General features: G+C 37.9%; 1 protein-coding gene across 9 annotated transcripts in view; it reads right to left on the bottom strand.

Moving 5' to 3' along the window:
- Nucleotides 1–2,122: 2,122 nt before the first annotated feature.
- Nucleotides 2,123–18,925, bottom strand: part of ADGRL2 (adhesion G protein-coupled receptor L2) — a gene marked incomplete at its 3' end in the record, with an annotated part of 124,668 nt that continues 107,865 nt past the window's right edge. For 2 of the 9 annotated variants that reach the window (XM_080348698.1, XM_080348699.1), the window contains 5 exons: nt 14,143–14,234; nt 12,116–12,284; nt 10,192–10,320; nt 9,703–9,799; nt 2,123–3,482 (listed from right to left, as the gene is read on the bottom strand). In XM_080348698.1, coding sequence (XP_080204824.1) covers nt 2,728–3,482; nt 9,703–9,799; nt 10,192–10,320; nt 12,116–12,284; nt 14,143–14,234 — 1,242 coding nt within the window. Of the gene's footprint in view, nt 3,483–4,166; nt 4,205–5,974; nt 5,993–6,498; nt 6,581–6,803; nt 6,933–9,702; nt 9,800–10,191; nt 10,321–12,115; nt 12,285–12,952; nt 12,980–13,244; nt 13,290–14,142; nt 14,235–18,925 lie in introns of those variants that run through there. The other 7 variants (XM_080348695.1, XM_080348696.1, XM_080348700.1 and 4 more) reach the window with 7 other exon arrangements.

Genomic DNA, 18,925 nt, shown 5'->3' with positions numbered 1-18,925 from the left:
CGAACTAGGGTTGAAGACTCTGCTGAAGGTTGGTGATGTTATTAGGTCATGTGTACTGTAATCATTTGAGCACCACAATTCTTAAAGCCTAAGACATGATTTCCTAGGTGGAAGGCAGCAAGTATGCTTTTATGTTGCCAGACAGACCAAGGGAATCAGTTTTTGCTCCGAAGAGTCTGCTGTATACCCTGAATCAGAAGTTTCTTATTTCGTAGATACTTCCAATTTTGAAGGCATCTCTACTAAACAGAAGTAAACAGTTTCTTATTTAATTTTAAATGTTCCAGAGCTTCTACTGTAAACATAATAACCTCTAAGTGTTAAGGAACATAGTGGCAAAGAGTTACTGATAGGGTTGATGGTGAAGATGCCGTTTTTTTTCTTCAATAACAATCGCTACGGTGTCACAGTCCTGATTACAGATATATTGAGGTTACCTGAACCCCACAGTTCATCTCAACCTGACTGTTTTTTTGTTTTCCCTACAGAGTTTGAATTGTTTCAACAGCGGGAAGTCTTACCCGAATATTCTTCTGAAATCCAGACTTTTTCAAAATGCATCGATTTATTTTCCAAATGGACTTCGTATATTCGGATTCATTAGCAGGTAACAGAATTGATAATGACTTTGGAATGAAATGTTGTTGTTCTCATGCACACAGCTACAGCAGCCACGCATGAAACTGTGGCCTCTGTAGTGACAGGGCATTAATATTAGAATCCTTTAGAAGATGACAGTTTTGGAAGTTGTGACAAATGAAGTCCTTGGCATTATCTTTGAGTGTCCTTGGTTGAGAGGGACAAAAGAGGCTTGGGAGTCAAGACAACCAAGATGTCAGACTTCCCATTTTGCCACTGATGTGTAGAGAACATGTTGGGCATCAGCTGCCTGCTGCAGTTCTCTAGTCTGATAAAAATGGGGACAGTCGTGCTTTTCTATCCAACTCAAAACAGTGCCATGATGGATTAATTATTTGGATAGCACTCGCAGTGCTATCCAAACGCTGCTTATTCATGTTTTCCCCACTGCAACAATATGTCTTCATCACTAATAATTAACTGCTAATTACAGTTGCTGAGGCTATGATAGTGGTGTTTACCACCTTATTTTTAATTTCAGGGTAGATGCCTACTTAAAAGTTATGTAAATATATAAAATTACAGTACATTTTCCTAATGACCCTGCTATGTCTGAATTTGATCCTATTCAATGGTGACTAGAGTAATAAATAGTAAAGATGACCTTTATTCTGTAGAGCTATACAGATGGTTTCTATTGTATTCTCAACAGTTAAATCGTGAAATGTAAAGAAGCCATTCTAAGCAGGAAACAGCTGGGTCGAAGGACTGCTGATGCCAATTATGCTTCGTACATAATAATGCACATTTTACCTATTTGGAAAAAAATTCACATTTATTTACTGTCAAACAGGTGTTAAACTTTACACTGGGTATTAGTGATGGGCTCATTATTAACAGGTTTACACAAAGGGATGAAAAAAAGCAGAATTTTTGTTGAAACAATTTACATTTCATTAGGTTTTTATCATAAAATAAATTAATTACTAAATATAGGCAGAAGGAATATGGAAGAGTAATAGTTATGTTTTATTTATTTTCTTTTAAAGGACAGGCACCTTTTATTCACGAGGAAGCTTGTGAGAAGTGTCCAGTGTCCCCTTTGCCCCTTACCACCCAGCCCTGATTAAAGAATGAACAGGGAATGGAGTTACAGTCTTGGTTAGCTATACCCAATTTGTGCAAGGCTTGGCATAATTGGCTTCTAAAACAATTTTCTCCCCGAATGATGTATTTTGGCAATAAAAATTCAAAAATTAAGAATAAAAACTAACTTGTCAAAGCAGAACGCTGTTTACAGTGAAAAATAAGTGAAAACGGGTAGAACTTCCATTTTAAACATACTACCGTACTATGAACAGAGTGTAAGAAAAACAGCTTATAACATATGTGCAACCAGGAGCTTTTCACAATATTTTCTTCAAACTCTTTAAAATTATTTTTAATGACAATTATATTTCAGTTGGACACAAACGTATTTATTTGACCCTAGCAATAGAACAAAATATAATTTCTTTAGCCATTTTTTCATGAGAACGGTTCATTGTACAGTTGAGGAAATATATGAAATAAGGCCTGTGGCTTGATTGCTAGTGGTTAGACATGTGTTCAATCTTTGCCCTAATGGAAAAGATTTGCAGTGAACTGCAAACTGATGCAGAATATTTCTCCTGCCTTTGCAAGTCTTGTCAGGAACAGTAAGGTACAGTAAATTTGTCCCACAGGATTTTAGAGCCTACGCCTTGTATATAATACAATGTAGGCCTAGAAAAAAAATGGTGCAGCCATATTTACAAATTTAGTTCACAAACTGCTGCAGTAAAATGGCTGGAAAGTGTTTATTTCTCTTTTTTTTTTCTTTTTTTTTTTTCACAATTTTGTTAAATTCAGCAGCAGAAGATATCTTAAAATACCTTGTTGGTATTTCTTTTCTTTGTAACAAATAATTCATTTTAGTATACTCTGTGTATATACAAAGTTTTTGTTTTATAAAAATTCACAGAACTGCGAGGTCCAGTCATCCCTGTCACTGGAGAACCACAGGGTCAACAGAATTGTCTCTTCGAGCAGATATGAGGGAGCCTGCGTGGGGCCAATTAAGTCTTTTTAATACTTGTACGTGGCCTTTAATATTTCTTTGCTACACTATTAAAGGCTTGTCACTAGTTGCATTTGTCCTTCTCTAACATCCCCTTCAGGAATACATCCTTCCTTGTTAATGGGAATTATATAGCCGTCGCTGTTACCCCTGCTGATCTGATAGTACATCTGAAGCTGATGGCCAGCTCCCAGGTTTGGCATGCTCTTGTAGTAAATGTCCTCATTTTCACTCCTCCTGGAGGGAGAGAGATCTTCTTCAACGTCCGGGCTGCTCTCGGGGTACGGAGAGTCTCTGAGGTTGGGCATGCTTGTGTAGAGAGAGTCTCTGTTGGGGGACTGGAGGTGGTCGTCAGCCTCGGCTGTCAGCTGGGAGACGTAGCTGTCGGTTCCCTCGGTCTTCACTTTCTTCTGGGGCTGGTACAGAAGGGAGTGAGTCCGCTGAGGAATGAGCGGGGCCTCGAGCTCTTTGTGGTGGAGCTCCAGCCCGGGGGTGTCGCTGTGCATCAAAGACGAGGCATCTGCCACGATGGCGTCATCTTCGCTGCTGCTCCCGCCGATCACGGCCTTGGCCGGCAGCGTGCGCTCCAGGTTGTGGTTCTTGCTGCTGCCCCGCAGGTTGTTGTGCACTAATTCTGAAATGATCATTTTCTCAAAAGCGGTATCATTCAGGCTTAGTCCACAGTCTACGACTTGCACGCTGTCGTTATAGTCTCCGTTGCGCAATGAGTAGCTATTGTTGAAATTACCATTTAGCGGTAGAGTATCCATGGCACTTGTATCCCTGGCATTGTTCAGTGAATGTCCTGGAATGGAAAAGGACAGCTCTGGTTACCGCCTGAGGCGCTTTTTACCACGTCAGAATTGGTTTTTTAACAAACTTCTTTAATGTAGTTCAGGACAAAGTTGTACTTGGAAGTAAGACTTGAGAAAAGGTAGGTTATTGAACATTCCCAAATGTAAACAGTTGCACACCTTATAGGAAAGATGCATTTTAAAAATAGTAACTTGTATTTCCTGTGGGGAATAGTGGCATATTAATTTCCGTATTTCTTAATTTAGTGTCAATTCTGTGACTCTTCCACAAGGAACTGTTCACTCCATGCCCTTGCATATGTAATGCAAAGCAATTCATTTGGCAACATCTATGTTTTGAAGTACACCACCATGATTTAGAAAAAGAAAATTAACAGAATTTGTCCTAAACGACACTAAATTAAAAAAGAATTAGATCACAGACATAACTGAAGGTAAATGTACGACATAAACCCACATAACTGGCAAGCAACTACTTTAACAACATTTCTAACATTTTATTTCCTTTTTTTTTTGAGATGAAGTAAAGAAAAGAATGAAAAAAATGGATAAATACGAAGAATTCATGTTAAACGAGGACAGCCATCTTTCACACTACAGGGACCAGGGCTCACAAGCACCATCCAACAACACGATAGACAGCAGGTGGAATGACTCACTTTGGACAACTCACATCATGTCTGTCTGCTCAGGCTATCTGGCCTAAGAGTAGCTGATATATAAAAGAAAGTAAAATGATTTATTGTAACATGATGAAGAATTACTGAGCTTCTCAGCAACTTAGTCAGAGCAAGGGTTCAGCAAATTAGATTACTAAGCAATAACAGCTTTTCTTTTCCCACTTAATGTAATTTTTTCACTTATATTCTGTCTGCCAACAACGGCCCCAGGCTTCTAAAGGTCAAGGTTTGCCTGCAGTCTGCATCAGTCACAGTGACAGCGCTGAATGAACCAGAATAGTTAATTAAGAGTTAGGCCCACAGTTACCATGGGCATGCAAGTCAAATGCAGAAATGTTAGGAATTTCTGTACGTATGGCTCACAGAAATTAAACCAAAGAATAAATATTAGTCGTGGAATGGGAAGAGGAAATCAGCCACGGCTGATATCTCATAGCTGCTGGAAGAATGACAGATTGGGTAAGTCTGCTAGAAATATGAAAAGAAGTTGGGGGGGGTGTGGGGAATGAGGTCTTATGATGGTTAAGGTCTTTATGGTTTTGGCTTTTTAATTTTTTTTTTTAATTAATTTTTTGGTAAAAGGTTTTCCTATAGACACATACACATGTAAACTACAACAGCACAGTGCTTCCCAAGCAAAAGAAAAGAGAAAGAAAAAGCGCTTTGAAAGAAATGAAACAGTGTGAATCATGGAAAGTCAGATGGTTGGAGCATTGCTGGAAAACCACTTTTATCTACAGGTATGTCTGGAAGTAAAGAAAGAATGGAGTGACTTTACTGAGATGAGACTGACCACTGTGAGGCTGCTGCATTATATGCAAGGCTTGGAGGAGTATAAGGAAAAGGTTGGTTTTGGAGAAGATTACACATTTTTCCGGTTGGTTTTGTTTCGTTTTGTTTTTTCATAATTAAAGCTGCAGCTTATCCTAGAAAATTCAGTCTTCTCTGGGAAATACTGTTTTCAATTAAAAGTAATTGCATTTTTCTCATGAAAACATTTTGGCCTTCAACTTTAAAAAAATAGAGTAATAATTTCCAAATAAATTCCGAGTAATTTGCAAATAATTTTTATTCTGTGTTATTGTTAATTCCTTTCCATGTGTACTGATTTAAACGGTGATCAGGGTTGTTTGAAAGGTCTCTTAAAGCTTTGATGAAACAACTTTGTAGTTTTGCAATTTCATATGTGTTCCAGGATTCTTCTTGCAATGGATTTAGCTGCACAGGACATATGGCATTTATAAAAGTAGACAACACATGGACCACATGCTGGCATTCATTTCCCTCATGAAAGTGATTTAATTCTATAATTTTAATTCTCTTCTCATAAACAGATAGCGAAATATATCTGATAATCCAAAATGAGTTTTCTATGATATACTGCAGAGTTAAGCATGCTAGAATATATGTAAATTGGTTTGATGAGGCAAATTTTTGTTGCCAATGATCAGGTAATTCATTTGAAATCTTTCCATAGCCTGTAGCAAGATTACTGTGGGAATGTAACAACATAAGTAAATTGTTAAGCATTTCTGCTTGACACTGCTTTGGTTTTAAACAGCAAATTATTTCAGCATTGCGTAACTTCTGTTACCAATAGGGTTTGCTACAGACCTCATGTTGTTTCCCAAAAAGCAGTATGCGAGTTCTTTTTGAATGTGGAAACATTTCATTTGCAAATTGTGAACCACTTGCCCGCTGAGTCTACTTCATGACCGCTAGTTATGTTTTAATTGTGCCCATTAAAAATCATGCTGAAAAAATTTACATTTGATAGGCAAAGTTAAGTTTTACTCCCATACTTGTCTCTCTGTAGGTTGCTAGAGGAAAGCATAAGGAAAGTAAGAAAACAAGAGAATGAAAATAGAAACTACAGTTCAGTTAAAAAGGAAACTTGAAATAAAAACTGGAAACAAGGTTTTACGAGCTCTTTATCAAAGATTTATCGATCGTTCCAGTTAGAATAAAGTGATCTTATTACTCATCAAACAGTAACTGCTAGGTATTGACTGCTGAATTGCAACGTAGTTAAAAAAAGCAAGTAGAAAACGTAACAACAAATGTTAGGTAAGTGATGACACCCTTTATTCCTACAGAACTAAACTCTTCTAACTACTAATCTCAAGATTTTCCTACAGGAAAATGATCTACCATAAAGCTGCACTATACTATAGTTTAGATCTATTTGCTGCCGGATGCAGTTTTCTACACTGGGGTATCCAAAGGTGTCAGGATGCCTTGTGTGGCTTTAGCATCTCATCTGTTCCATAACCAGGTTTTTCTCAGCAAGCTTTAGAGTCACCCTTATATTGCATAGACATGATACCTCTAAGTGATATATATCTTGAAGATGGGCTCTCGGACCATGTGGTGTCAGTCCTGTAATAGTATATTAAGATTTATGCCACCTGTGTTAAAAACATGGATAATTATTGGTAAATACTGTTATGGCAAAGGCATTACTATAATATAGTGCAGTTTTACAAGCTGACATTGGCAATACTGTATTTCTCGAACTGACAGAAATTCAGAATGTATGGCTATTGCAACCTGAGTTTCTATCATCTAGAGAAAAGGAGGGATTTGGAGTGAGCCAAGAAAAGCGGTTTTATTCAGGAAGTATAAGCACACCTGGTGAGTTAAACACAGGAGCTGAAGGGGCATTACATACAACTGTTTCAGCGAGCAATGTGTTATAGGGGTTGTTAGTGCCGTGTGGTCGAAGAAGAGGGTTTGTTAGTAGGTAATTGCCAGTCATTCCTAAAGCAAAAGAAACAGAAACAAATGTCAGTTCTTTAATTTTAGGCTGACAGTTTCAATAAAGAATATTTTTTATTCATCATGAATCATGTAGGACTTGTCAAATGTAATTCAGCTGAAAATTTCTGAATGCATTTGAGCTATGTATTTGAAATGGGAGTAGGAAATACAGTTAGATTCCAGTAATTCACAGGTGATGTCCAAATCCCCCAAGTAAACATCTGGTGAGAGTGACATTTACTAATGTATACAAAACTACTGTTACACAAGAATCGCAATTAAATGTGTAGAGATCAAGGTACTACGTAAAGCTATTAGAACTCTAAAAATGATCATATGGAAACACTCCTGTCCAGAATTGAGAGAACTGAATTTCTCAGATTTAAAGGTATTGAAAAACAACTTATGACAGGATCAGAGTTGTTATTCGCTTTATCAAAAACACATGGATAGTGGAAGGGAGGTGGTGTTTTCAAACAGACAGTGGATGACAAACTGCAAGAAGCACATCTTAGTATATGCAAAAGTATGCATGCTGAGGGGAAAGCACAATATTTGCTCTAAGAAATCAGAGCATTCACGTTTTCTCCCGGGACAGTCATGCTGCAAATTTATCCGCCAGGTTTTAAAGAAGAATCCCTCAAATGACAGATTTTAAACAATCAATTTACAAACAATGTAAGACAAAGCAAAATACTACCTGACTAGGTTTGCTGGTTTTTTTCTAACCCATTTTACATGCTAACACAACACCATTTAAACAACTCTTGGAGTAATTACAAACAAACAAACAGTGGTCTATCTCTGATTTTAGCTACTAGAAGGGGTTGGAATAATGACTTAAACGCACACAAAATGCTGTGATATAACTTTTAAACGTTAAACTAAGCTAAAATTCCACTTCCTGTTCTATTGTACTACTCAGCAGTATATCAGGCTCAGTGTATTACAGATCCAAGGACAAGTAAAGAGCTATATTTTTACAGTATGGATATTTTTATTTGACAAGGAAAAGATAGCATATTCCAAATATTAATGCTTCTGTCCTACCATAGATACCGGGTAGCAGAAATGACCCAAAAATTCTAATGTTCAGGGAATTACTGCCTCATGATGCTAATCTTCTTTGAAAGTTTATCAGGGTTTTTTTTAGTTGTAATGTACTTATTACCAGAAATAGTAACTAAAAATATATATATTGCCTGGGATTTTTTTTTTCTGTGTGTTCTATATTTAATCACAGTTAGAATTATTACCTGTAATTTATAGTTGAGAGATTTCTTTTTTTCAATCCAAAATTTTTGGTGACCTTTAAAAGCTTGATTTTTAAAGGTAAAATGACACTTGCTGTTAATTACTGAACTACCCTTACATGTATGCATGACTAAAATAGTGACAATATTGTAACTGAATGAAGGTGATCCCAGTTTTTCTAATGCTGGCAGAACATCCCCAGTGACGTGAGACTGGAGCTGCGATTGGGGAGAAGCTTCCAAGACCTCTGTTCAACTCTGAATTAACCAAGGGCGCAGCCTGGCGAGAGCAAACCTCAGGAGTCACACACATCACTTTAGGGTGAAATCCCAGCCTTTTAGCTATAGTGTATTTATGGGATTTTAGTAAGACCCTGGAAATGAATGTTATACTTTCTTGGACATGAGAAATATTTCTTTTCTGCTTAGGGGAAGTTACTTAATTTTGATTGTGCTAGAGGAACATTCAGGGGGTGGGAGCAGTGAGACACAGATGTCTTACCCGCTTTCTAGATGGCAAATAGCAGAAACAGAATAATGCTTTCATCTAACATTTATTTTGGTAGTAACATGTGTGATAAGTACATGTCTCCACTACCAAATTTGGGGGGAAAAAACCAAACAAACAAAACCACCACCAAACCAACCAAACAAAACAAGCCAAAAAACCACCAAGGGACTAAAGCGTGCAAGTTGTGGTCACTGCGGGCTTTCCAAGGGCCCTGACAGTGGGGAATTTTGTGTTGGAAACATTCTGAGTTGAGCAGGAACGTGCAGTGAGCTCAGGGCTGTGTGTTCTTCTCCCAGGGGCTGTGTGAAGAACAAGCTTTGAACGTGGCTTGCAGAGAGTGCTCCTTCCCTCTGCCGGCTCAGCTCAGCCTGCCTCACAGCCCATGGCGAGAAGGGGACAAAGGACAGGACGTTCTGCTCAATTAATACTCTGGTCTTCTAAGTGGACATGAGAATGAGGTTACAGATTTCAAAGTCTATTTGAATTGAGAAATTTGGACTTGTGGCTTCTCTGTGCCTGAAAATCTGGATTCTGTCCAATGTGACACATATGATGCTCTTGGAAATAGAAAAGATAAATGGTTTACAGACATCTTTTGCATAGAAATGATATCAATTAGATTTCACTGGGAAAATTTCTGCACCTAAAAATCATAGTCAAATATGCATTAAAATGTTACTGCACTCGTATTTCTGTTTCAGATTTAACCTATAAAGGTTAGGAAAGATTTAAAATTATGATCTTTCTTGCTTTTAAGTTAAATTGTTGATGAAACTTATTTGAATACATTCCCACGAATGGAGGAATTCAACTTCTATAGCAGGGGGCCAGTTCAGGGAACACGGTTTTAAAATGTGCTGTTGGATGACTTTAAAACTCCGCTTTTAGAGAACATTGGTTCCAGAATTTTTTTTCAAAACGTTCTTTTCAATTCTTCTGCATTAAATGATATAAAATCTGTATAAAATTTAAGGCTTCTGAAACGGAAATGTTCCCAGTGACTGACCTTGATTAAGTGTTGAAGTGCTGTTGATGTCACCTGAAATAAAAGACGATTCAGATTGTTTTCTCACAGTGTCATTCCACATCCTTCTTATACGACTCTGTTAACATAAAGCAGTGAGAAAGAAGCATATTCAGTTACAAAATGGTTTTTCCTATTCACGTGCTTATGTAGAAGATTTGGGTGGGGGTTTGGCCTAAAGCAAGACATTCTTCTAGCATGGAGTGAAACTCCATCTTTTGTTATTAAAACTCTTAACTTATTACATTTCATTTAGATGTAACATGGTGGGATAAACCTTCCTAGACACCAGCCCCTAATTACAAGAAAAATAAGGTGTTTGCGTTAGAGCAGTTTTACTATGCAGAAGTATGTATTTGCCACCTAAGTGATAATACTGAGAAGACAATTAGTGCTTCTGATTGGAACACATCTCAGCAGGCTTTTTGTAACTATGGCTAATATGAAAGATGCTGTCAAAAATCTCCTTACCTGAGTGCCAGAGGAATAGCGAGCGCTTGTTCTCGTCGTTGATGCCTTCACTGAGCTGTGGGGACTCTCGGTCGGCAATCCACCACAGCAGTAGGAATGTCGGAAACATTTGCCATATTCCTTACGTACCTGCAGGGGAAAACAGATGATACTTAGCAGAAAATAAAATCCTCATTACTGTCTTTGCTGACCCTAGAAATCTGAGTGCACCTATGTGTAGGAGATTTTTGCCTGACAGTGCAACAAAACTAATTAATGATTCCAGTATTTGGCCTGCATTTTATTCACCACCTGTTTCCAGTGAGCTACTGGAAGCTGTAGTTTTGTAATTTACGCATGCTAACATTAGTCAAGAAAGTAATCAGGATTGATTTACGGAGCAGTTAATTCTCATATTCAATGAGGCTACACTGACTACTACTTTCAGATAACTGAAGAGCATCTTGGCAACATGAAAAGACACAGATACTTGGGAATCTAAGTGTCACTTCTGCATCAGTGAGACTCCTCGTTTCTGGGAAAAATGGAATCTGGAAATGCTGCTTGACCTATGAATATGTAGGACAGAAAGTTACGGATACACAGCAAAGGGAGAGGGGAAAACGCGAAAAGTTAATAATGTGGATTTACATATCCCATGTGCTGTTATCAGTATTAGGAGCATTTTACTCAGGGAATACATAGTGTGATGTTCCTATAAAACACAAGGTTGAAGAAAATTTGAATCGTGCCTTAACTTCAAGCTAAGGTCACTAACTCATCATCTTTTAATACAAGTATATGCTACATATTTTAAGCAAACTCCTATCTGTATCAGCACAAAAGACAAAACAATGAAACCAGAAATATATGGACGTAAAGATTATAATTCTATGTCCATATATATAGTTAAAGATTATACTTCTAACTCTGTAGTCTGAAAAACATAAGTCTATATATATCATCACTAGATAGTATAGCACCTAAGAAAATATATTCCTGAACACTAATGGATATTAAATGCTCCAAACCACCACATAGTGGAGACAATAGCAATAAAAACTGTATTTTTACCCAAATACCACCCTCCAGGGCTGGTTTTGCCTAATGCCTATATTGCAGTGAATGTACATTATCTGTCAGTGCTGCGCATTCCACTGTCATTATTTCTAAATTATAGCTTGTTGGAAGCCGATGGAAGCAACAGCACTATCATCCTGTCAGAACTGGAAACATAATAGTTTTCACTTTCACAATTCTATTTCTCTGTTCAATTTAGTGACCAACCACTAATCACAGAATAAAAAGACGACATTAGCTATGCAGACAGAGGACAGGATGATAGCCAGGCAAAGGCATCAAAACTTCCAAATCTTAAATGGCAGCTTCAACATTCTTTCAGGTATAAATCTTATTGCTCTGGGTTATGCCTTTTCACACTTGACTGCTATTTTAACATTGCTTTTTGCTGACTCCACTTAATACAAAAACAATGCACAGCTGTAAAAAGAAATAAAAAATGAATCTGTTTTTGATTTTCAAGTCAAATACAAGTGGTAGAAAGGGTCACAATACACGAAACCTTCATCCAAAAATTATTTACGTTTTTGAGAATGTTTGCATTTCCTTCTCTCCTTTCTTAGGCTCCATCTCCTAAGTATGCTTTTGTGCTCTCTGAATGAGAGGAGTAACATGTTCATCTGGATAACATTCTTTACATCTGCCAGATCTTTTCCTAAAACATGGCTGAATGCTGTTGTCTCCACCAAATTTAGAGACACTGATACTCACACAAGTACAAACAGCAAGAACTGCTTTTGAATCCTGGTCCCCTCCTCAAACTACTTCAGAATACTCCAGTCTTTGACACTGCTGTTTTTTTAAGAAATATACGTGGTGTTTTTAAGGAGTTAGAGAACACACATCTGTGTTTTCAGAAACTTACTTTCTTTTGAAGGGCGCAATGGAAGATGAAAATAAACATTCCTTGGAAAGCATTAAATACTGTGAAGAGATACGTCATCACAACAGTCCCCTCATTGATGAACAGCAGGCCGAATGACCACGTGAGGCCAAGGAGACACAGGAGAGCAAACGCACCCAGGACCCAGGATCTGTAAAAGAAGATGAATTTTACTACCATTACTTATGAGAATGCACGTTGCCAAATTCAATATTAACATTTCAGTTCCTGCAGTTGACTTTTACTAGGTTCATATTCAAATGTAAAAATTCCTTGAGTTTAACCTTTTATCTATTAAAGAAAGAACAAATCCATTTGGTAGTCTTAGTCTCCCGTGAAAACACCAAGAGTAGATATGACCTTTTTCTTTCTCAAGAACTGCATATGATGTCAAAACTATTCTGAAATGCAGAAGTATAGCACAAGCCCCAGCTACTCCACTGCTTTATCTGCTTTTACAAAAGAGATTGATAAATCTGGCTTAGCCACTAATCACACCATAGATTTTAAACAGTGGTGCTGCCATATGACACCAAATAATGTAACACAAATGCACAAAGGTTAAACAGCAGATTAAAAGCCTAGAGCCCAAATCTTTAATGCTCCGATAAACTCAGCTAAACTGAAGCTAGATGATCTAACTTCCGCATGAAGAAACCCTGCTGAAATGTGACAAAAATATGGATATTGCTCTACAGGGTAGTCTAAAAAAAAATTCCATCATGAATAGGTTAAGGAAAAGTAATTGTAGAGAACGGCACAGAATGAAAGGGAAAGGGAATTTAGTCAGTGAATTCCACATCTAACTAATGATCTTACTTGATAAATGGCTTATTATCTTCATAGCTAGAAAGCATTATAAGCAGAAAAGAGAAACAAAATTATTAGACAGAATTGAAACAGAAATTAATAAGAGCATTTGTAATTGTCTATAAAAATTAGTCAAAATTAGGAAATTCAAAATGCAGAGGCAAGCAATTTAAAATTATAAAGGCATATAATAGTTAAAAATTCTTTAGTTAATTAAAATTAAGGGAAATCCACAATATTGACCGAGTTTGTAAAGTTAAAAGTCATGCTAGAAGTTTGTTAATGTAGGGTTCTATCTTACCCAGGTAAGTCCGTATTATAGTAGCCATCACAAACACGGTAATTACTGGTGTGGATGAGAAGACAGAAAGAGGAAAAGGAAGAAAAGAGAGAGATGCTAAAGATTAGCTCTCTCTCATCATGCAACATGCAATGAAGCTGATACTGACCTCTCTAGAACAGCTAGTTCACAATATTAGCCTTACTGAAAATCTCCCTTTGCCATTTTCAACATTCAAAACAAATCTGTAAGACCCTTTCACATCCAACCCTCAGTGTTAGAAAGTTGCACCATCCCTTCCGTGTTGATAACAAAACCTTCAGTACAAACTAACGCTACACACAACACAGTGAAAGACTGGCTAAAGAAGCAAGAGCTGCCAAAGCCTTGTTAATTATAAAACACTTATATTGCTCTGCAAAAGGGATACTGCAGTACAGCACCACGATAAAGTAAACATTTGTTAAATTAGCATGAAAACAGCAGATAATCTTCAAGTTAACAATAATAATAGAGTCAATTCTCTTGGGAGAACAGGATTACAAGTAGAAACTGCTCAGAATCCCTAAATCAAAAAGTCGTTTAACAAAACAAACTTAATATAATCATATCAGCCATGCAAACAGGAACATCATTTTTGAACTGCATTTTAAATGCAAATGAAATTACTACAGTGCTGCGGCATTTCCGTGAAACAGTTTCTTGGCACTAGTTCCAGGCTGAAATTATCTAATTTTGACCAGTGTTTGTGACATTACAGCAACAATGTGACCAAAGCAGGATTGGCTCTGTTTGCTTCTAATTGACATCTGCAGTTGCTGGGAGACAATGGCATGTGCTCCTAATGGAGAGTAGCTTTCAATCAGTTCAGCAATCAGAAAATAATCATAGTTCTCATACTTGAACACAAAGCACTTACTTAATGTTTTCCAACCTGCTAGAGTCTGGTTTCAAAGTGTTTGAATGCTTCACCATTTTGCACAATGTGATCACCAGGAAGATAAGATTCAGCTGTCAAAACAGATAAGAATGAAATTAAACTACTTCAAGTAATAGGCTGAATGATGATGTTACAGACTAAACAAAAACCCCGTGGTTTATTTTCAAATGCGTAGTGAAATCGGGTAACTATATCAGTCTGTAAAAGATGATTGCGAATACGGACAAGGGAGGGAAAAAAGTTACAAGTCCTTGCTTCACTTAATTTTTCAAGTTCACCTCATCATCATGAACCACCACGTTTAGCTCATGTCCAACACTTGTCACCGTCAGTCCAGCTCTGTCTTCCAGCATGTTGTGCTTGGCTCCCGCTCACCTTCCTTTGTTGTCACCTCTGGCCCTGTTCCCCATCTCACTGACTTGCTCCGAGGTCTGCGGTCTTCATTCTACTGGCCTAGTTGTCTTTTTATCACCCCATCCTGCTTCTGGAATGGTTTTTGTCTCTGCAGCTCTTTTTTTCTCCAGTTACATTTAAGCTGTTTTCAAGACCCCAGTGGGATTTGTGAGAAGGGGAAAAAAGAATCAGCAAAGTTGTAGCAAATGCATCCAACTTGGCGGTGGCAGAGAGGGGCTGGTGGTGCACGCTCGTTGCCTTTGCACTCTGGATCCTGTGGAAGCCGGACTGCAAGCTGCCTGAAGGAAAGGACTACACTGCCTTGTTCTTGTTGTGTCATCCATAGAGATAAAGCTGGGGAGGATACTGAAGGGCATTTTTTATAGTTTTCCTATTGTGAAACAGAATCACAGATATCAAAGATACAGGTGCCCTTCTCCTTTCGTTTTCAAAGCATGTGATAGCATAGGTAAGCCCAGTACAAGGATACCTGCAGAATTTGCGTTGAAAAGTGCTATATATATATATATATATATATATATATATATATATATATATATATATTTTCTATGATATAGTTAATTTGAGTAACTAGAACGTACTGTTCTCTATCATGCAGACAACTCAAATAAAATTATGTGTTTGAAAACAGTAAGAGCTATGTCCTTTCAGGAAGAAGACATACATCCTTATCTACTAGCAAATGGTGCACAAGAAATGGTCAAACCAAAAAGAGAAGATGGGAGAATATGCTTGGACATCCTTATAACACATAGATTATAGCACTATTCTCACAATCTTTTGTGCGTATCTGCAACTGGTTACTGATAGAGAATGATGAAGCGCAGTATCTCATTTCGGGGAGCTTGTGGGTTGAGACAGACTCAGAATCCTCACAATTTTCGTAACATCTGCGATACTAGCTCATACCAGATGTGTTCCTACGGTTGTGCCTCAATGGTCAGAAACGTGACTCAAATCCTAATAAAGAACAGGTCTAAACAATCTAGAAAAGAGTATTTTGAAGACTGTGATCACAGTCTGTTAATAAAGACACATTATAGAAATAATTCTTACGGCTAAGGGCAATCAAGTTATCCCTGCTGCTGCTGTCTCAAAAGCAGGATGGGCAGTATGAGCTATAATGCAGTTCTCAACACCAGAACAGCGTATGGCAGCTTTTGACCTCAACAGTCCTGATTCGAAGTAAAACATTTTTACAAGTGTTATCTATCTTGAGATTAATACAAAAAACAGTCTATGTGATACAAATAACAAAAATAAGCTTTTAATTCTGTCTGTGTTTCAAGAACTGACAGAAAATACTTGACCTTTAAGTGGAGGTATGTACGTGGTGCAGTTTAAGCATGATTTCCACTGCTGAAAAATGTAACAGAAGTGTCAATATGTCATGACCCTGCTGATTACTTTTTATGATTCTTAGAGGTAATGACTAATCAGTTGAGAAACACTTAATTATATCATTGTGATAATTTTGTTCATCTTATCTAGGTTTCCCCTGTACTGCATGAGTTCTTTGGGTGAGAAAACAAGTTGCTTCTCCCCGTGACGTGGGACCTGGTCCTCAGTTCCATGCCCTTGCGGGCAGACTTTCTTCTTTTGTATCTGAAAAAGTTTCCTGCACATTTTGGTAGCTGATGTAAGACAAACTTCTCCAATCTGCTTAAAAAAAAATTTAACTTTGATTCACTTTTTGTGAAAACAAACAGATTAAGAGCTAAGAGACATGCCCCATGCCAATCCTAACACGTAAACCAACTTTGGCTGCAACCTATGCAACCGGGAGTGCACAATCCAGTTCAGAAGGTATTTACAGCACAGCTGGAGGCTAATCCTTGCATAAGTAGCTACCCTGGAGTATCCTGTATTATACTAGCAACATCGTTCTTGGATCAAAAACTCATAGACATGGCTTAGCCCATAAATGACTGCCTTATGAAACGAGAGGTTTTTATCCTCTGATTCTTTGTACACTGGAAGTGCTGGTTTGACATAGGAAAAACAAAAGCTTGTATTTACATACTGAGGTTCCTTTGGTGACGTGCAAGCACACACAGCGCTACCTCAGAGCATAAGCCAAGGTCCTGTGCATTAAGCAGGTTTTATGCAGATACTCAGCTCTGTATGTATATATGTCCTTGCTGGGCTGGGGAATAACTGTACATAGGAGTTTCTAATAGACACTTTAAATCTAATTTAGGTACAGAACCCCCAAAACAGCCCACAGAAATAAGAATGTTCTATCCCAATAGCTGAAAAAGTCCTTGCAAGAAAAAAATAGAAGAAAAAAAAGGCAAAATATGGTACTTTGAAGACAAAGTGAGTTGGACAACAGAGCATATGATACTTGTTTCTCCATCGCTGTGAAATACTACGTAGTTTCCAGTTTCAGCAGTCAAAAGACCATGGTTTGCCACTTGTTCAAACATGCTGGCATCTCTGTTACACATTATATCATTATCAAAAGCCTACTTAGCCCACTTACAAATACTCTAACCAAACCTTTGTACAGAGTTGCTCTTGGCTCCCTTACTGCTTTTCATCTAGAAACGGATTGTTCTGGAGGAACTCACAAGTTAAAGACCTCAGGGCATCCTGCCATTTTGTTACCCAAGACACTAAGCAGCGAGGAAAGGGAACTTGTAGGAGAATAATTGTTTTTAGAAGGAATGGCTGAATTACTTTTCTTGGCGAGAAATACGTGGGGGGAGAACAAAACACACAGTGCTTTTGCATTCATTTGTACCAGCGTTGTATAAGGAAGGCTTTTTCAGTCCTGAGCAACCTGGTCTGAACTCAGAGCTGAGCCTGTTCTGAGCAGGAGCTTGGACCACACATCTCCTGAAGTCCCTCCCAACCTGCACTGCTCTGTGAGGACTGAACTGTTACCCATCTAAGCAAATGAATCTGTAGATTGAAGCCTGACAGACAGTGTGAGCAGGACACCTTTCTTATGTTCACCACCAACGTGCAGAGCCCACATGAATGGCAGGGTGGGCTTTTGAGAGCAAGCTGGTGAGGGAAAAAAATGGGCCTCTGACAATGGTGACTTTCTCATCAGTCCATATAACATAAAAGGCTGGGCCTTGGCTTAACAACTGGGCTGCATCCATCCCTGATGAACCAGAATCTGCACCTGCACAGTGCTACTCTCCTTCAGCGATAATAAAAATACACATATATTGTGTAAACACACATACAGCCAGAGTGTATACATCTCAAACAGTCACGGAATTATACCCTTGATAAAGTCAGCAAAATCTCTCACGCTGCACTTGCGAACATCAGACAGTCTTTCCAAGGCTAAAAATAAGAATTTAAAAGTCTGGTCAGGCATTGGTTTGGATTTGAAGATTCTGCTGTGATACCAAGAGTGACCAAAGACACAGTTACAGTCGGTGGAGCTGTAATGTGAGATCTCTTAAAACATTAGCTGCTAAGAATAAGCAAAAACTTGAATTGATAGAATTTCATTCATGTTTATATTGGGTTTTTGCTGTAATTTCTAAAACATATAATCCACTAGAAGAGACAGGGTATTGGATTACATAGAGGACTAGCTTAATCTATATTCTGAATTTAGAAATCTAACTTAAAAAAAAATTAGAGCACTTTTTAAAATACCAGTTCCTACTTATCTCTGAAGACAACAAGTGCAATTGGATAAACAGTTAGGTATTAAAAAATAAAAAGTAACTACTTAAAAAAACCGAGGTTTTTATGGTAACAATCAAATGCAGCACTCAAAGGTCCTGCTTCTTTCACAGCCAACGCACAGAGGGCCGCTTCTGGTCTGGAAATCAGGAGGTACTGGACATGAAAAACAGTGTAAGTAGGAATTTTGCCTTTCTGGCACCTGAGACCTCTGTAGTATTGAAACCCATGTAATACTGAGAGAGGGAGTGAGTGTTTTCAAGTTAAAACCTGCACAGAAGACTAATGGTTGGAATTAGTTGCAGGTACAAGGAATTAGTAGCCAAATAAAGCTAGATTTTGCAGTAATTATGATAAATTTACCCCTGTAGAGCAATAGATAAATACCATTTATCAAGTGTCTACTACGGAAAGATATACATGTATTATTTATATGCATAAGCTTACAAATACAGTCCGTTTTCACATACAGAGCTAGATTATGTGTGCATCTGTATGCATACATCCACTGACTTGGGTGAAGCCATGCCTCAACCTGAGGGAAAAAATAAACTATCTTCCCTACATTAATGAAATAGGACATCCTGGGACTTTGTGCTTAAACAACCTTTGGTAGCCCAATATATCAGCTCCATCTGCGAGAAGCAAACTCCATTGAGTTTGGCTGAATTAAAGCGAAACCAACATCGCCCAT

The sequence above is a fragment of the Nesoenas mayeri genome (assembly GCF_963082525.1).
Source record: "Nesoenas mayeri genome assembly, chromosome: 8".
NCBI classification, from domain to species: Eukaryota; Metazoa; Chordata; class Aves; order Columbiformes; family Columbidae; genus Nesoenas; species Nesoenas mayeri.
Note: the sequence above shows the minus strand (reverse complement) of the source record. Positions and strands in the feature narration are given on the sequence as shown.